Consider the following 14,161-nt stretch of genomic DNA (forward strand, 5'->3'; position numbering starts at 1 on the left):
GGCCTGGCATGAGGTGTCGGTGCTGCTTTGAACCAGTTGTCTACACGCAAGAGAAAAATGCTGCTTAGTAAGGAAATCCTACTGAGAAAATATTTCACATTTTTCTCTTTGCTTGCAACTTCGCAGGAGTTTGGAGCACATGAATATTCTGGTCTTTTCTTTATTCTGTGCTCCTGAACTCCTTTACCAGTCTCCTGGGGCAGGAGCAGCCCCGGAGGCTGGAAAACGGATCAAAAAGATGTCCTTAGCAGAAGCCAAACAGAGCCTAGAAACTCTTCCTGTTCATCTGCCAGAAGATCACAGAGTCTGGTGTCTTGCAAGAGGCACAGCAGCTTGCAGCATCTGCCACTTGCCTTGTACACGTGCAGGTGGCCTCCTGAATCCTTGACATGCGCCGAGGGTAAAACATTGTGTAAGTTCAGTTTGATCCTTCCAACAGCCATGGGTATCCCTGGCATCTGCACTGTACTGCCACGGTCAAATGTGACAATATCCGTTAAATTTGGGAGTGCTGCAGTGACCCGGTGCTGGGCTGGCCCTTCTCAGCCCTGTCAGGGACAGCATCAGTTAAATTTGGGAGTGCTGCAGTGACCCGGTGCTGGGCTGGCCCTTCTCAGCCCTGTCAGGGACAGCATCAGTTAAATTTGGGAGTGCTGCAGTGACCCGGTGCTGGGCTGGCCCTTCTCAGCCCTGTCAGGGACACTGCACGGCCTGGGGGCTCCTGGGTCACTCCCTGCTCATTCCCCGTGCCCCAGGAGCTGCCCCAGCCGGGGACATTCCGGCTCCTGGGGCCATCCCAGCCTGCTGATCTCTCACTCCTGCCTGGCTCCTCACCCTGCCATATGCTGGGATGGGCTGTGGACATCCACACCCCAGCCCGGCCCGTGGGGAACAGCCAGCTGGCCAACAAATCCTGCCAGATTTCAGGGGAAAATCATAGCTGGGCTAGCTGGCTTGGACTGTAGGGAAGAGCTGAGACTGACAAGCACCCACTCACGTCATGGCATAGCCTGTTGGAAGTGATTCACTTTTTGATAAGGTCATTTCTTCAATGAATTAATATCTTTACTGCCCCACATTCTACAGAGCCTCGAAGAGAGATGCTGTTCCCATGCTGAACAGATGGGAAATGGGAACCCTCAAATGAGCGAGGAGACAGGAAATTTTGACCCATAATAACCCAGACGCTGGAAGGATCAATAAACATTAACTCTGGAGTGTTTCCCAAACACATGTGAAAGGGCAGATCGCAAATTTCCCATTTAAACTGGATTTTGACACAAAGGTCAGCTTTCAAAAACACTGAAACTGATTTCTGTAAACAAACTAGCAAACAAACAGAATCCTATTACCTTCTATAAAAAATGTTTTCCTCCAAAAAATAAAGACCTAGAGAGGCAAAAATTTTAGCCAGTCTTTGTGAAATTTATGGGGAAAAAACCAAGTCATTACAGTTTTAATCCCAAATTTGAAAACACAAAGTAGTATTTCTCCTCCTATCAAGTTCTTTAGCATTGCAGAGCACCTCGGACTAAAATATCACAGGGGACTCAGCATTTATCACCTAAACAACACATTTTGCAAATAAGATGAGAATAATATTTATTTGTGACAAACACTCAAAACTTCAAACCCCTTCAAATTCAGCGCAGTTATGAAGTCTGATGATTCAAAAGTATTTGTATTTTTTTCCCCTGCTCGCCTGTCCATCTGTTTGGTGGCCTGCGGTGAGAAGCAATGTCAGAGGCTGTTGATCCGAGATAAAAGACTCCCGGTCTAAGAGGGGCTCATCCGCGGCCCCGGCATCCCCAGAGCCCGGAGTTTTCCCGGTGCCGCTGCGTGCGCAGCCTGGCACGGGCTGAACCGGCGCCTGCGGGACAGCGAGGGGACCCGTTGTGACAATAAACCCCGCCGGGCACTGCGAGCGCCTGTCCCCTCCGGTGCTGGCCCTGGCAAAGGCCACCCGTGCGTGTCCCTGTCCCCGGCCCGGCACCGCCGCGTCCCCGCCGGCCGGGCACGGCACGAGCAACCGCGGTGAGGACAAAACGGGGACACCGCAACTGGGTGGCTTTGCAATTTCTCCCGATTAAGGCCATGTAGGTTAATCCGCGCTTGTGGCGGGGTGCTCCGCGTCCGCGGAGCCACGTGCGGAACGCAGAGCGCGACAAAGCAAAGCAGCCGAGTCCGGCGGGCAGCGGGGCCGCTCCGCGGGCGGGCGGAGCGCGGGGCTGGCTCTGAGCAGCGCCCGCCGCCTCCAGCGGGGCTGCACCGGATAGCTCCGGACACCAGACAGCCCCCGGACTGCCCCCGGACAGCCCCCCGGAGCCGCTCCCCAGACAGCCCCCGGACACCGGCCAGCCCCACAGACAGCCCCCGGCCAGCCCCGGACATCGGACAGCCCCCCGGACAGCCCCCGGAGCCGCCCCCCGGACACCGGACAGCCCCCGGCCAGCCCGGGCCAGCCCCCGGAGCCGCCCCCTCTCCTCCCCTCCCCTCCCGCGGCCGCCCCGCGCCCAGCCGGGCCATGGAGCAGCACCTGCGGCGCCTGCGGCAGGAGCTGGTAAGGGCCGGGGGTCGGGGCACCGGGGGGCGGCTTTGGGCAGAGCCCGGTTGTGGGTCGGGGGTCCCGCCGCTGCCATCGCCGTGAGCGGGGGCAGGCCCGGTCGTGGCTCGGGGTCCGTCCGTGTGTCGGAGAGAAGCCGCGGCGGGGGCGTGCGGGGGCTTTAGGGACACGCTGCCAGCGCAGGTCAGAAATCAGCCAAGCAGGCACAGAGATGGATAGGAACAACTTTCTGGGAATCAAAAGGCTGCAAAAGGAGCGCGCTGGCACCTCCGGTACCCTGTGAAAATACTTCTTTAATAGGAAAGCCTTTGTCAGAAAGGAGCGGTGTTTTCGCCCTCCCGCCGCTCCTGCTCGGGGGGAACCTCAGTCCCGGGGCTTGCTGGGGCTTGTCCAGCCGCCCGAAGGGATTGCTGCTGCTCTGGAGCTGCCTGGGGAGGGTTGGGAGGCGGAACTGATACTTCCCAAAATAGGGTTCCAGTGGGTCTGGCTCGGAGTCTGCCTTATCCTGATAAATAGATAATGAGAACAAAAGGGGAAGACAAGGCAGAGCGAGAACGGGTGGGTGAAGTTTCTGAATGCCAGAAGCTCCCGGTTTGGGCTGGAGGGAGGTGATTCCAGCCGGGTTCGTGCTCCCTGGAGTTGTGTGCACTGCAGGAAGCACTCCGTGTGTCACCCCAGCAGTCCCTGCGGAGCAGGCAGAGTTCCAGCTGTGCCCAGGGCAGACAGGGCTGGAGAGCCCCGTGCTGCTCCAGATCCCGGCGTCTTGTGAAACACGGGCTGGGGCAGTGGCCTTTTGCTCCCGATAAATGTGGCAGCAGTGACATTTAACCTGGTGGCGTTCCCAGTGTTTCCCCAGCAAACACAGGAGGTGAAAGACACACTAAAACAAAGGAAAATGGGAGTCACTGGTGTGCTGTACCCTGAGTGTGATGAGTGAAATGCAAACTGCCAACCGGGACATGTACAGAATAATCTGACAGCCCTTGAAATTCTGAGCTGGGAGGTGAGATGGGAGAAGGAAGAACAGCCTAAGAATAAGGTTCCTAAATCTGTGTTTTGTCTTCTAACCAAATCAGTTTTGTTATCTGAGCAATATTTTTGTAGAGGAATCTAAACATTGCACCTCTCAGTCTAAAACATGCCTGATTTGTAGTGCAAAATACAACTTCTGAAGAGTCAATGTGTTCAACAGAAAGGGAGATCCCTCACACTTACTGTGAAAGCCAGAAAAAAAATACTTTAAATGAGAAAATTCTGGCTTTGTTCAGTCCTTGCTATATAATGCAGGAGTCTATTTTTTTCAATTGCAAGAATGCAACAGTTTTTATTATATTAGTAAACCATGACTTAGCCTGGCATCAATCTGCGTATGCTTGGCTTAAAACCCTGGGAGGGGGCAGTTGTCCCCTTCAGCCGGCCGAGCTATGACTTGGCTGAGAGCAGCCTGGCTCTCCGCACATTTGGTTTTCAGCAGCCGCATTGGTTCCCCCTCCCACCGCCCGGTTTTTGTTGTTCAGCCTTTAGAACTTCCTTTCACACGGGCTCTCGGTGATCCCAGCTCTGCATCCGCAGGGTGCAGCTGGGCTCAGCCCGGCTCACCTCCTGCACCTCCCTGGCCGAGCCTGCGGCGAGAGTGGGAGCAGCAGCAGCTGGAGCAGCCCTCGGTGGTGTCCTGAGCCATTCCAGCTTGTAAAAATCACTTCTGTGCCCGCAGCCTGGAATGGAGATGGATGTTTCTGTCCAGCCCGGGGACAGCTGGGCCCGTCTGCAGCGCGGGCAGCGGGAGCCGGGCTGTGGAGCCGGGCTGTGGGGCCGGGCTGTGGAGCTGGGCTGTGGAGCTGGGCTGTGGAGCTGGGCTGTGGAGCTGGGCTGTGGAGCTGGGCTGTGGAGCTGGGCTGTGGAGCTGGGCTGTGGAGCTGGGCTGTGGAGCTGGGCTGTGGAGCTGGGCTGTGGAGCTGGGCTGTGGAGCTGGGCTGTGGAGCTGGGCTGTGGGGCCCGGCTGTGGAGCTGGGCTGTGGAGCTGGGCTGTGGAGCCGGGCTGTGGAGCCGGGCTGTGGGGCCGGGCTGTGGGGCCGGGCTGTGGGGCCGGGCTGTGGGGCCGGGCTGTGGGGCCGGGCTGTGGGGCCGGGCTGTGGGGCCGGGCTGTGGGGCCGGGCTGTGGGGCCGGGCTGTGGGGCCGGGCTGTGGGGCCGGGCTGTGGGGCCGGGCTGTGGAGCCATGCCGTGCCTCCTGCCCGGCCCTTGGCTGCTCCAGGGCCACGGGCAGCGATGGTGACAGTGGCTTTGGCCACCTGCAGCCAGTGGGGCACACGAGTGCGGCCCCGGCTGTCCCCGTGCGCTTAGGAGCACACCAGGCTGTGCTGTGTCCGAGGAGCAGCCCTGGCGTGCAGGGGGGCTCTGCAGAACTTCCCTCTGAGCAGCCAGGCTCTTCAGGGCTGCTCAGTGTCACACGGCAAGGTTAGAGACTGTCCCGTTAGCAGAAGTTTAGTTTGTCTCAGTGCAGGCAGCCTCTGGTTTGGTAAAGCAGACTTTTGGCCAGTTCTGAGGAGGGGATTTTCTCACAAAATAGTGGATGTTGGCGCAGCTCCCAGTTCCCAAGGAAAGGTTATCTTCCAGTGCAACTCAATCCCCCAGCAGTGTGAGACAGGAGGATTCCAGCTCTGTTTTTCCTTTCCCTTGCTTTGTTTATTAAAAACACATTTAATTGCTGGTGTGCTTGGCTGGGCCCCCGTGTGTCACCTGTGCCCTGAGAGCACAGCGAGCTGTGCCAGGCCAGTCAGCGAGCAGCGAGGTCAGGCACGCTCGCCCTGCTCTTCCCATTTCCTCTGGGAAAGCTCTGCCAGGGCTGCCGAGGATGAATCTGACCCCTTTCAGTCGGTGAGGAGAGATCTCCCGTTCCAGCCGCGTGTTTTCCATTGTAAGCTGATCGTTTCTGGCATGTGTGCTGTCCCTTTGATTGGAATTCATTCAGAGCAGCCGGGAGAGCCTCAGCTGACACAGCCATTCATCCCGTGGGACCAGGGGCTGCCATCCTCATCCCGGCCTGCCACCAGCCCGGGCAGCTTCCCCACGGGCTGTGCCAGCTCTCTGCACCTCGGCCCCGGCTCAGGAAGTATTTGAGACCTCCTTCTGCTCCGGGAAGCCCCTGGAGATCTCTGGATGCACTGCGGCTTGTGGGAACGTGCAGCGCCGGTTTGTAGGTCTGGTGATGGAATAAGCTGTGCGTCTGCACTCCTGTCTGTCCTTCCAGGGGCAGCTGTGAAGCGTGCCCCAGAGCCTGGGAGTGTGCCCTTCCTGCCGTGAGTCCCCATCCTCAAAGCGCTTTGCCTGCATTTGGGATCTGCAAACGTTGTCCTGAGGCACGGCAGAATTGTGCTGCTCCCCGAGTCACAGAGCGATCTCAGCTGAAAGCTCAGATTTAGCAGGAGTTGAGTTGGAGATTTAGCAGGAGTTGGAGATGTAGCAGGAGTTGTCTTGCTGAGGGTTGGCAGAGAGGAGTTTCATTTCTGTGCCTGCCTGCGCTCTCAGACACCAGGACAGCTCGCGCTGGTGTGCAGCAGCATCACCATGGGCTGTGGGATGGGGGCTTGGGGCTCATCTGAGGTGAAATAAATCATTGTTTTCTGCCTGGGGACTGCTGAGTCCACGGGGCAGATGGATCTGGCACGTGGGGTTTGTGTGGCTGTGACAGCCACGTCAGCTGTGCTTGTAACCTTCCTTGGCTGTGCTTGGAACTTCACTTGGCATGTTTTGGTCCTTCAGATAAATCCAGGATATATCTGGGCTTTCTGTTGCTTTCTTCTGGGAGGAAAAGTATTTAAGTCACCACTCTGACTGGAACTTTTAATGTTCTTCCTGCACATTTGTCATAAATGCATCGAATTACTGAGTTTGATAGAGTCTGACTCTGCTCTTACATTAATTTATGTCCTGGCAGACAATGTTTCTTGCTATGAATATCCTGCAGGAATAGAACATTGGGTCCGAGTGAAAAATACAGCCAATTATTTTTACTCTTTGTCTCACACTGGGTCCTGTTCCGGTAACTGTGTCACGCTCCGAGAGGATCTGCTGTGTTTTCATTCCTGCTCTCTCTGAAGGGGCAGCTCGGCTGGTTTGCAGTGTGTGAGCACCAGTGACAGCCCTGAGGCTCTGGTGCCACTGCTGCAGCTCCAGGAGTCTCAGCTGATGCAGGTCCTGCTCTGGGTGACTCCAGCCCTGGCTGCTGCAGGCAGTGCCAGAAGGTTGGGTGGGTGTCACAGCTCCCGTTCCGTGCTCTTCTGGGGGGAAGGTGCAAAGGAGTGACTTGACAGCAGATGTCCTGTCGTGTTTAACTGGGGAGAGGAGGCACTCGCAGGCTGTGTCCTCTGGGTTATTTCCAGAGCAGTCACCTAAAGATGAGGATGGATTTTTTCAGACTCCCAGTTTCACGTAATCAGGAATGTTAAAGGGCAGACTCCCAGGGAAGCAGGTCTGGGCTGAAAACTGACATTCTAACCATCATCTTCAGTGGCCAGTCAAGGCCTGTGGTCTCTCTTATGGGTTGTGAGTGAAATCTGAAGATTGGAGTTATTTTTGGCCCATTTTTATCCTGGTTGAGGATAATTGTTTTTTCTGATTTGCCTTTAAAGATAGGGAGTGTGACTGGGAAGCACAGAACAATATCCTTGCCGTGGGAAGGAAGGTGGGTGATGGAGTGGTGTGAACCACATCTGTCATGGTTCACATCTGCTTGGGATCTGTTGAAATTGTCATGAGGGGGAGTCTCTGGTTCAGTTTCAGCATCCTTCCTCTTTCAGAGAACTGTGAGCTCACAGTTAGCACCCTCATGCACTCCTACCTGGGAAGGTGAGGTAAAAGACTTGAAATTATTGTGATAAAATGCAAGGACTGAAAGACAACTGCAGACCCTTGGCATGCTCCAGGGGAAGGAAAAGAAAGGTGGAACGAGGGGCTGGAGAGAGCTCTGTGTGAGCTGTGCAGCAAGGCTGTGCCCAGCCTCAGCTGCAGGCTTGCTGGAGATTAATCCAGTTAGTGACCCAAAGGAAAACACAGAAACAATATGATCAGCTCAGCAGTTCTAAAATAATTTCAGTCTCTATTATGTCATCTGCTTTAAATACCAATTGTTTGGTGCTGGCTCTGTTGCCCATCAGAACTATTATTAAGAACTATTTGCCATTTGTTCTTTCCTGTCCTCTTAGCAATAACTTCCTCTGTGTGCATTTCTTTTACCTAGGAGCTGGACATCTGTCTTCCTCCTGGTGGTGACAAACACACTCAGGCTCTTCTTCCCAGCTCTGTGCTCAGCTGGAGCTGGGGTGTCTGGGCTTTCCCTTTCCACCAGCAGCACGAAGCTGCAGGCAGAGGGCTGGGAATGCTGGGCTGTGGCTCCAGGAGATCCACTGGAGCTGGATCCTGAGAGCTGGTGAGGGAGGTGTTAACAGGAGAGCATCAGGTCCCGAAGTGGCTGGGGAAAGTTACTGATTTACCTGGGAAGGGGGAAGGAAAACTCCCTCATTTGTAGATCTCGGGTGTTTGAGGCTGAGTTTGGTGAAATGCCAGGAGCGGCTGGAGGAGGCTCCTTGGGCCAGGCTCTGCCCTGCTGTGGGAATCAGTGCTGGAAGGTCATTGATTTACCAGCTGTGTGAAGCACTTGTGGGTTATTGTCTGGGGCTGAGCAGATCATGGAAAGGGTGTTTTCCAAACAGTTGGTGCCTTTGCTGCTCAGGATGCACTGCCAGGGCAAAAACCACTCCATATATGAACTCTGGCAGTCTTTTGTTTGGTTCCCTGCCATGTTGAATATTCCCTGATGATCATTTGAAAGCGGAATTTTGAATTTTGCACTTCAGTTTTCAGTGCTTGGGGTGTCTGTAGTTTGAAGGAGCTTTGCTTTGGAGGAGCACTGAGGCAGAGCTGCCTGGGTCACACCTGCCCAGGAGGGCTGAGCCAGGTCATACCTCAGTGCTGGAGAAAGGAACCTCTCCCATCACACACCAGTCCCAGGCACTGAAGGGGAACACAGCCCTGTGAGTACTTGTCTTGCTTTAAAGGGCATGAGTTGGCTTGTGCAGAATTAGACATCAAATTTTTCATGCCAATTTTTAGGGATTGCAAAAGTTTCAGGAATAATGAGATCCAATCCGAGGCATCTGGTTTTTAACTGGTTTGTAGAGCTAGATTTGGATATCTGCAAGTAGTCATGGCTCTAAGAGGGCACTTTTTGGAAGCAGAGAAGCCAAACCACCACTTCTATGGAAGGGCCAGGTCTCAGATTGGACACCTGGGCCCTGGAAGTGCTGCTGGGTTTGTGCACCTTGGGCAGGAGCAGCAGGAGAGAGGGCAGGGCAGGGCTGCTGGCCCTGGGCTCTTCTCTGGGGTTCACAGCTGACAGAGGCACGAGCAGAGCAGCTCCTCGTGCCCTGCTCACACAAGGGCACCTGCACAGCCCCGGCAGGGCCAGGGTCCCTCTCCTTGCCAGGAAGGCTCTCTGGGCTCTGGTGCCACATTCACACTCTCTGTGCAGTCCAGCTCATCGCAAATCTGAGCTCCTCCTGCATGGTGGTGACCAAGAGCCAGTGGGGCTACGAGGGCTGTCCCTTCAGCCTGGAGCTCCCCTCACCTCCAGCAGTGCATCCATTTGGTGTCCAGCCCAGTCTGCTGAAGTTTTTGCAGAACCCCTTTTTCTTCTCACAGACCAGGTAGTTCCATCCTGACCCTCTGCCAGGGTGATTTCTCTTCTCTGGGACTTGCTCTTTTTCTGGAGAGTCTCAGAGAAGCCACTCTGAACTTGGGAGAACTGAGATCTTGGCAAGGAGGAGAGGCTGGCAGTTAGACACTGGGGAAGGTTCATTTTCCCTCCAGAATTTTCTTTCCAAGGTGAGTACTCATAATTGCAGGTGGATGGAATCCAAGCCCCACAGGCTGTTTGGTCACCAGGCACTGACTTCACTTTGGGCTGGGCTTCCCTCTCTCTCCAGTTCTGTAAAAGACTGAGCAGACACCAAGAAGAGCAAAAGATAAAGCAGAGGGGGTTGGTTTGCTTCATTTTTCACCTTGCACAACCCGAAATTACAGCAGCGTTTGCCAGCAGAGTTGAAGGCTCAGGATGCTGAGAGCTCAGTCGCTGCTGGTGGGGCTCACATTGCTGGAGGGGCTCTGAGCTGGAGGGTGGGATTCCCTGGGGCAGGATGGAGGAGCCACAGCCCAGAGCCAGCCCAGGGCTCAGCCCAGCATCCCCCTCAGTCATGCACAGCCTTTCCACAGAGGAGAGCACCCCCTGTTCCTTTCCAGCACTCCGGGCTCCCCAGGCTGCTGCTGGCCCCAGCTTTGGCAGCCCCAGCTGCTTTGTTCAGGAGGAGAAGCGCTGGCTGTGGGCTCAGTCTGTTCCTCCAGGGGCTCTGCCTGTGAGCAGCGAGCCCAGCACTGCCCAGGAAGGGTTAATTCTCCCTGGTTTTGCCTGGCTGAGCCCGGCAGGGCTGCCCCATCCCGGGGCAGCTCCCTGGGGCTGGAGGAGCTGGGTCTGGGGCAGGACCCTGCGCTCCCCACGGCGCGATTACTGCGCCAGGGGATTTGGGGGAAGTGGCCAATGAGGGGCCAAGCTGGCTCCAAATCCAGCTTTTCCCAAAGCCCCAGATAAAACAGACTGCCATTAATAAGGCAAGGAGGGTTAGGACGAGCAGCATCTCAGCAGACCTGGAGAGGTAAGGTGGCACTGCTGTCTGAGGCTGGCCCAGCCCGGGGTGGGAACCAGGGGCACGGTGAGGCTGCAGCTGGGACATTATTGGCACGTCTGCAGCAGGAGTTTATTTGCTGATGTTAAGAAATGCCATAGCTGGAGGCTCTGGGTAGTGGAACCAGGAAGCTGAGCACAGATTTTCTGTGTGTTTCTAGCTGTGTGCTCGTTCTGGGTGATATACAAGTTTCTTGAGAGAAAAGCTCAGGAAAATGACTGCAACCTGCTGGTGAGTTGAGTTCTAGGTTCTGGGGTTTGAAATGGGGATTTGTGGTCAGAAACTGTTGAGCAGTTTCACCTTAGAGAGCTGGGTTCTCAATTTTCTGATGGCTGCTCTTCCTCGCTGCTCAGCTCAGTACAGAGATGGAAACAGAGCGAGTAATTGAACCAGCTTAGTTCAAATGAAGGAGATGTAGAAAATAAAGCTTGGTAATGTAAAGCTGAACGTAAGAATAAAAGAAAAAGCTGGCCTTTTTCACCCTAATCTTGAGATCTGCTGCTGTACAAAAAATGTTGCTGAGCCTTTTGAAGTGTTGGTGACAGCGTAGGCTGGAGCTTCCCTGGACGGGGTAATCTCTGCAAACCACCTCACCCAGAGTGACACGGCCTCACCTCCAGCCCTGCCAGCCCCTGCTGTTCCTCCCCTCTCCTGCCCCTTCCCACTCCCCCTCCTGCTAAAAATGACTCAGTGGCAGCTGTTGGGAAGTGGACCCGTTTGCTTGCTGCTGCTTTGGGAATATGATCCAGATCCTGCACGAGAGAGAGAAAGCAACTGAGCGAGAGAGAAGGGGGAGTTGGGAAGCTCTGGAGAATAACTTGCTTATTTTAAGCCTGGTGTAGAAAGTTCAATCTTTGTAGTGAGGTTCAGGGATGAAGCAGAGCTGCTACTAAAGGTCCTAGGCTGGGAATCGAAGAATTCCTGGTGGAATGTAAGTAACCCTAGAGTTTGTTGGTTGTTCTGTGCAGAATTTCCAGTGCATTGAAATGTCTTTGTCCTCTAGCGAGAGGTGCCTGTGCTGAGGGCACTGAGAGCTGGAGATGTGCTATGGAGTAACAATCTAATTCTTCCTGGGGTTTATTTTTAATCGACTTCAGCACTTGAGCTAAGGAAGCAAGGCTCTGTTCTGGCTCCTGATTTCAGCTGGTGACAGGGCACAAAAGACTCAAAAGCACAGGAATATTCTAAAAGTGGTGGCAGCCAAAACCATTCATAATTCTGCACCTTGGGCTTCTGCCAAGCAATTAATGGAAACTCAAACTCTTATTTTTGTTGTCAGGTCAAACAATCCACTTCTGTCAGCTCCTGTTATTCCTAGAGGGCCACTCCTAGAAAAATCTAAGGAGAATCGGGGTGCTGTTGGCTGAAGGGGGTGCAGGGCAGGGGGATGCGTGGCACATGTGGTCAGGAGGGAGGGCATGGCCCAGAAAGCTGCTCAGCCCTGCTCTGCTGGCCCGTGCTGCTGCTGTCCTGCCTGGGGACACTGCTGGGGACACCGACCCATGGGGACACTGCTGGGGACACTGCCCCACGGGGACACTGCCCCATGGGGACACTGCTGGAGACACTGCTGGGGACGCTGACCCTTGGGGATGCTGACCCTTGGGGACACTGCAGGGGACACTGCTCCATGGGGACACTGCTGGAGACACTGACCCTTGGGGACACTGACCCTTGGGGACACTGCCCCATGGGACACTGCTGGGGACACTGACCCTTGGGGACACTGACCCTCGGGGACACTGCTGGGGACGCTGACCCTTGGGGACACTGCAGGGGACCGTGCCCCCGGTCTGACCCGCTGTGCTGTTCCCTCCGCAGCTGTCCATGAAGGAGGTGGGTGACGGGCTGCACGAGCAGATGACCTGCATGATGGGCGCCCTGCAGGAGCTGAAGCTGCTGCAGGTGCAGACGGCCCTGGAGCGCTTGGACATCTCGGGGCGCCGCAGCCCCTCCGAGCAGCGCCGCTGCTGCCGGGGCGGCGCGGGGCCCGGCCGGGACCCGCTGCCGGGGGGGGCCCAGGGACAGTGCCCCCCGGCCCTGCCGTGTCCCCTGCCACGGCCAGCCAGCTCGTCCCAGCCCGCTGCGCTCGCGGAGAGCGACCACCCTGGAGACAGCCCCTGCTCCTCGCGCAGCCTCTGCGGGGACGGCCCGTGCCCCCCAAAAGGACCTTCCTCCGGCAGCACGGGGCACGGCCAGCCCTGCGCACCGGAGCCCAGCAAGCAGGGCACGGCTGGGGCATGGCCGCCCTGCCAGGAGTGCCCGGGCTGTGACGATGGCCACGACTGGACCTCGTCCCTGATGTCGCAGAGCAGGAACCGGCAGCCGCTGGTGCTGGGGGACAACATCTTCGCAGACTTGGTGGGCAACTGGCTGGACCTGCCCGAGCTGGATAAGAAGGGGGAGAAGGGCGAGGCGTCCCTGTCCGTGAGCAGATCCCAGGAGCTCTGCAGGAAGTTCTCCCTCACGGCCAACATCTTCAAGAAGTTCCTGAGGAGCGTCCGGCCGGACCGCGACAGGCTGCTCAAGGAGAAGCCTTGCTGGCTCCCTCCCGAGGACAAACAGCCCCAGATTTCCAAGAGGTCCAAAAAGATCAACAAACTCAAGGGGACATTTTACCTGCCCCTGCACGGGAACCTGCAGAGCCATCACAGCAAAGCAGAGAGGTGCCCGAGGGCAGACAGCCGCAGCGAGCCCCCCAAAATGGGCACCAGGAAGGTTCCCGACCCCAGAGACTACAGCCCGGCGGGGTTTGACATCAACACGGCCGTCTGGGTCTGAGCCCTGCCCTGGCCAGCACCCAGCACGAGCTGCAGGCCACGCTCACTGCTCAGGGGGCTCCTGAGCTCTCACAGGACGAGAGGGTCCTGCAGAGCGTGCTGCGGGCTTCACTCGCCTGCTCATGGAACTTTCTGGAGAGCTGCGGCTGCCTGAGCAGCAGCTCCACCTGGGGAGACCTCTGGGGGCCAATACCGGCAAAAATAATGCGAATCTTCAGCAGCTTTAGGGTGAGTGGTGCCACAGGTGAGCAGCTCCTGGTGCCAGGCCCGTTCCATCATCTCCAGCTCAATGGTGCAGCACAAAGTCCATGGTGTGCATGTGTGTGTATGAGTGTGCAAATATATATATATATATATAGTTTTGTTAAAAGATTCTATTCCTGCTTGTGTGCACTTGAAACTGGGTTACAAACCAGGCATCCCAAGCCATGTACCTGAAGCACTTGTTATTTAAATGGAAAGAAATAAGTTTGAATTTATAAGACTTGAACAACTGCTGAGGGGGGGAGCCAACCCCCAACTTTGGGGGGTTTCCCCTTAAACTGTATGCCTGGTGCTCCCCCAGCATCTCTCCCTCCCCTGCCAGTCAAACCAGTGGGGCACAAGGCTCCTTGCAGGGGGTCTGTGACCTGGGGGTCTCGCTGGGTTTGCCCTCTCCCCTTGTCCGTGTGGATCACTCCAGGTACAACACTGCTGAAGTTTACTGTTGGATTTTCACCCAGAAGCAAAGTTCAGTCCCCGTTTCCCGTCACGTTCCCTTTGCTGTTGTACAAACCCCGCTTTGACAGAACCAAGTTCTGCAGTGTCCGACTCTCCAAGAGTTTCCAATAAAGTGGGATTGTCTCTCTCTGCTGTGGGACACCCTGGTCTGTTCTCTCACGGGGATTTCCCTGGCTGTTCCAGCCGGGGGGCAGCCACCAGAGTTTCCATTCCAGGAGAGGTTGTAAATCACAGCAGAGCTCCGTGCCAAGGTGCCAGCGCTGTCCAGAGGCACAGCCCCAGGGCTCTGCAGCCTCCCCGTCCATCCTGCCTCCCCCGCGGTGACATGGGCAGAGGGACAGAGGGACAGAGGTCTGGGGGAGG

The 14,161-nt window shown here is 56.1% G+C and overlaps 1 protein-coding gene across 2 annotated transcripts; it reads left to right on the top strand.

The window, feature by feature from the left end:
• The first annotated feature begins 2,474 nt into the window (after positions 1–2,474).
• On the top strand, positions 2,475–13,925 carry INKA2 (inka box actin regulator 2). 2 transcript variants are annotated; one of them, XM_041467987.1, is made up of 2 exons: positions 2,475–2,560; positions 12,120–13,925. In XM_041467987.1, the coding sequence occupies exons 1-2, from the start codon at positions 2,525–2,527 to the stop codon at positions 13,077–13,079; spliced, it is 996 nt and encodes a 331-aa protein (XP_041323921.1). In that variant the 5' UTR covers positions 2,475–2,524; the 3' UTR covers positions 13,080–13,925. The 2 variants fall into 2 exon arrangements, with proteins under 2 accessions (XP_041323921.1, XP_041323928.1); XM_041467994.1 differs by lacking the exon at positions 2,475–2,560 and adding an exon at positions 10,383–10,529.
• Positions 13,926–14,161: the final 236 nt, after the last annotated feature.

Source organism: Pyrgilauda ruficollis, unplaced genomic scaffold, assembly GCF_017590135.1.
Source record: "Pyrgilauda ruficollis isolate IOZ18807 unplaced genomic scaffold, ASM1759013v1 scaffold100, whole genome shotgun sequence".
NCBI lineage: Eukaryota > Metazoa > Chordata > Aves > Passeriformes > Passeridae > Pyrgilauda > Pyrgilauda ruficollis.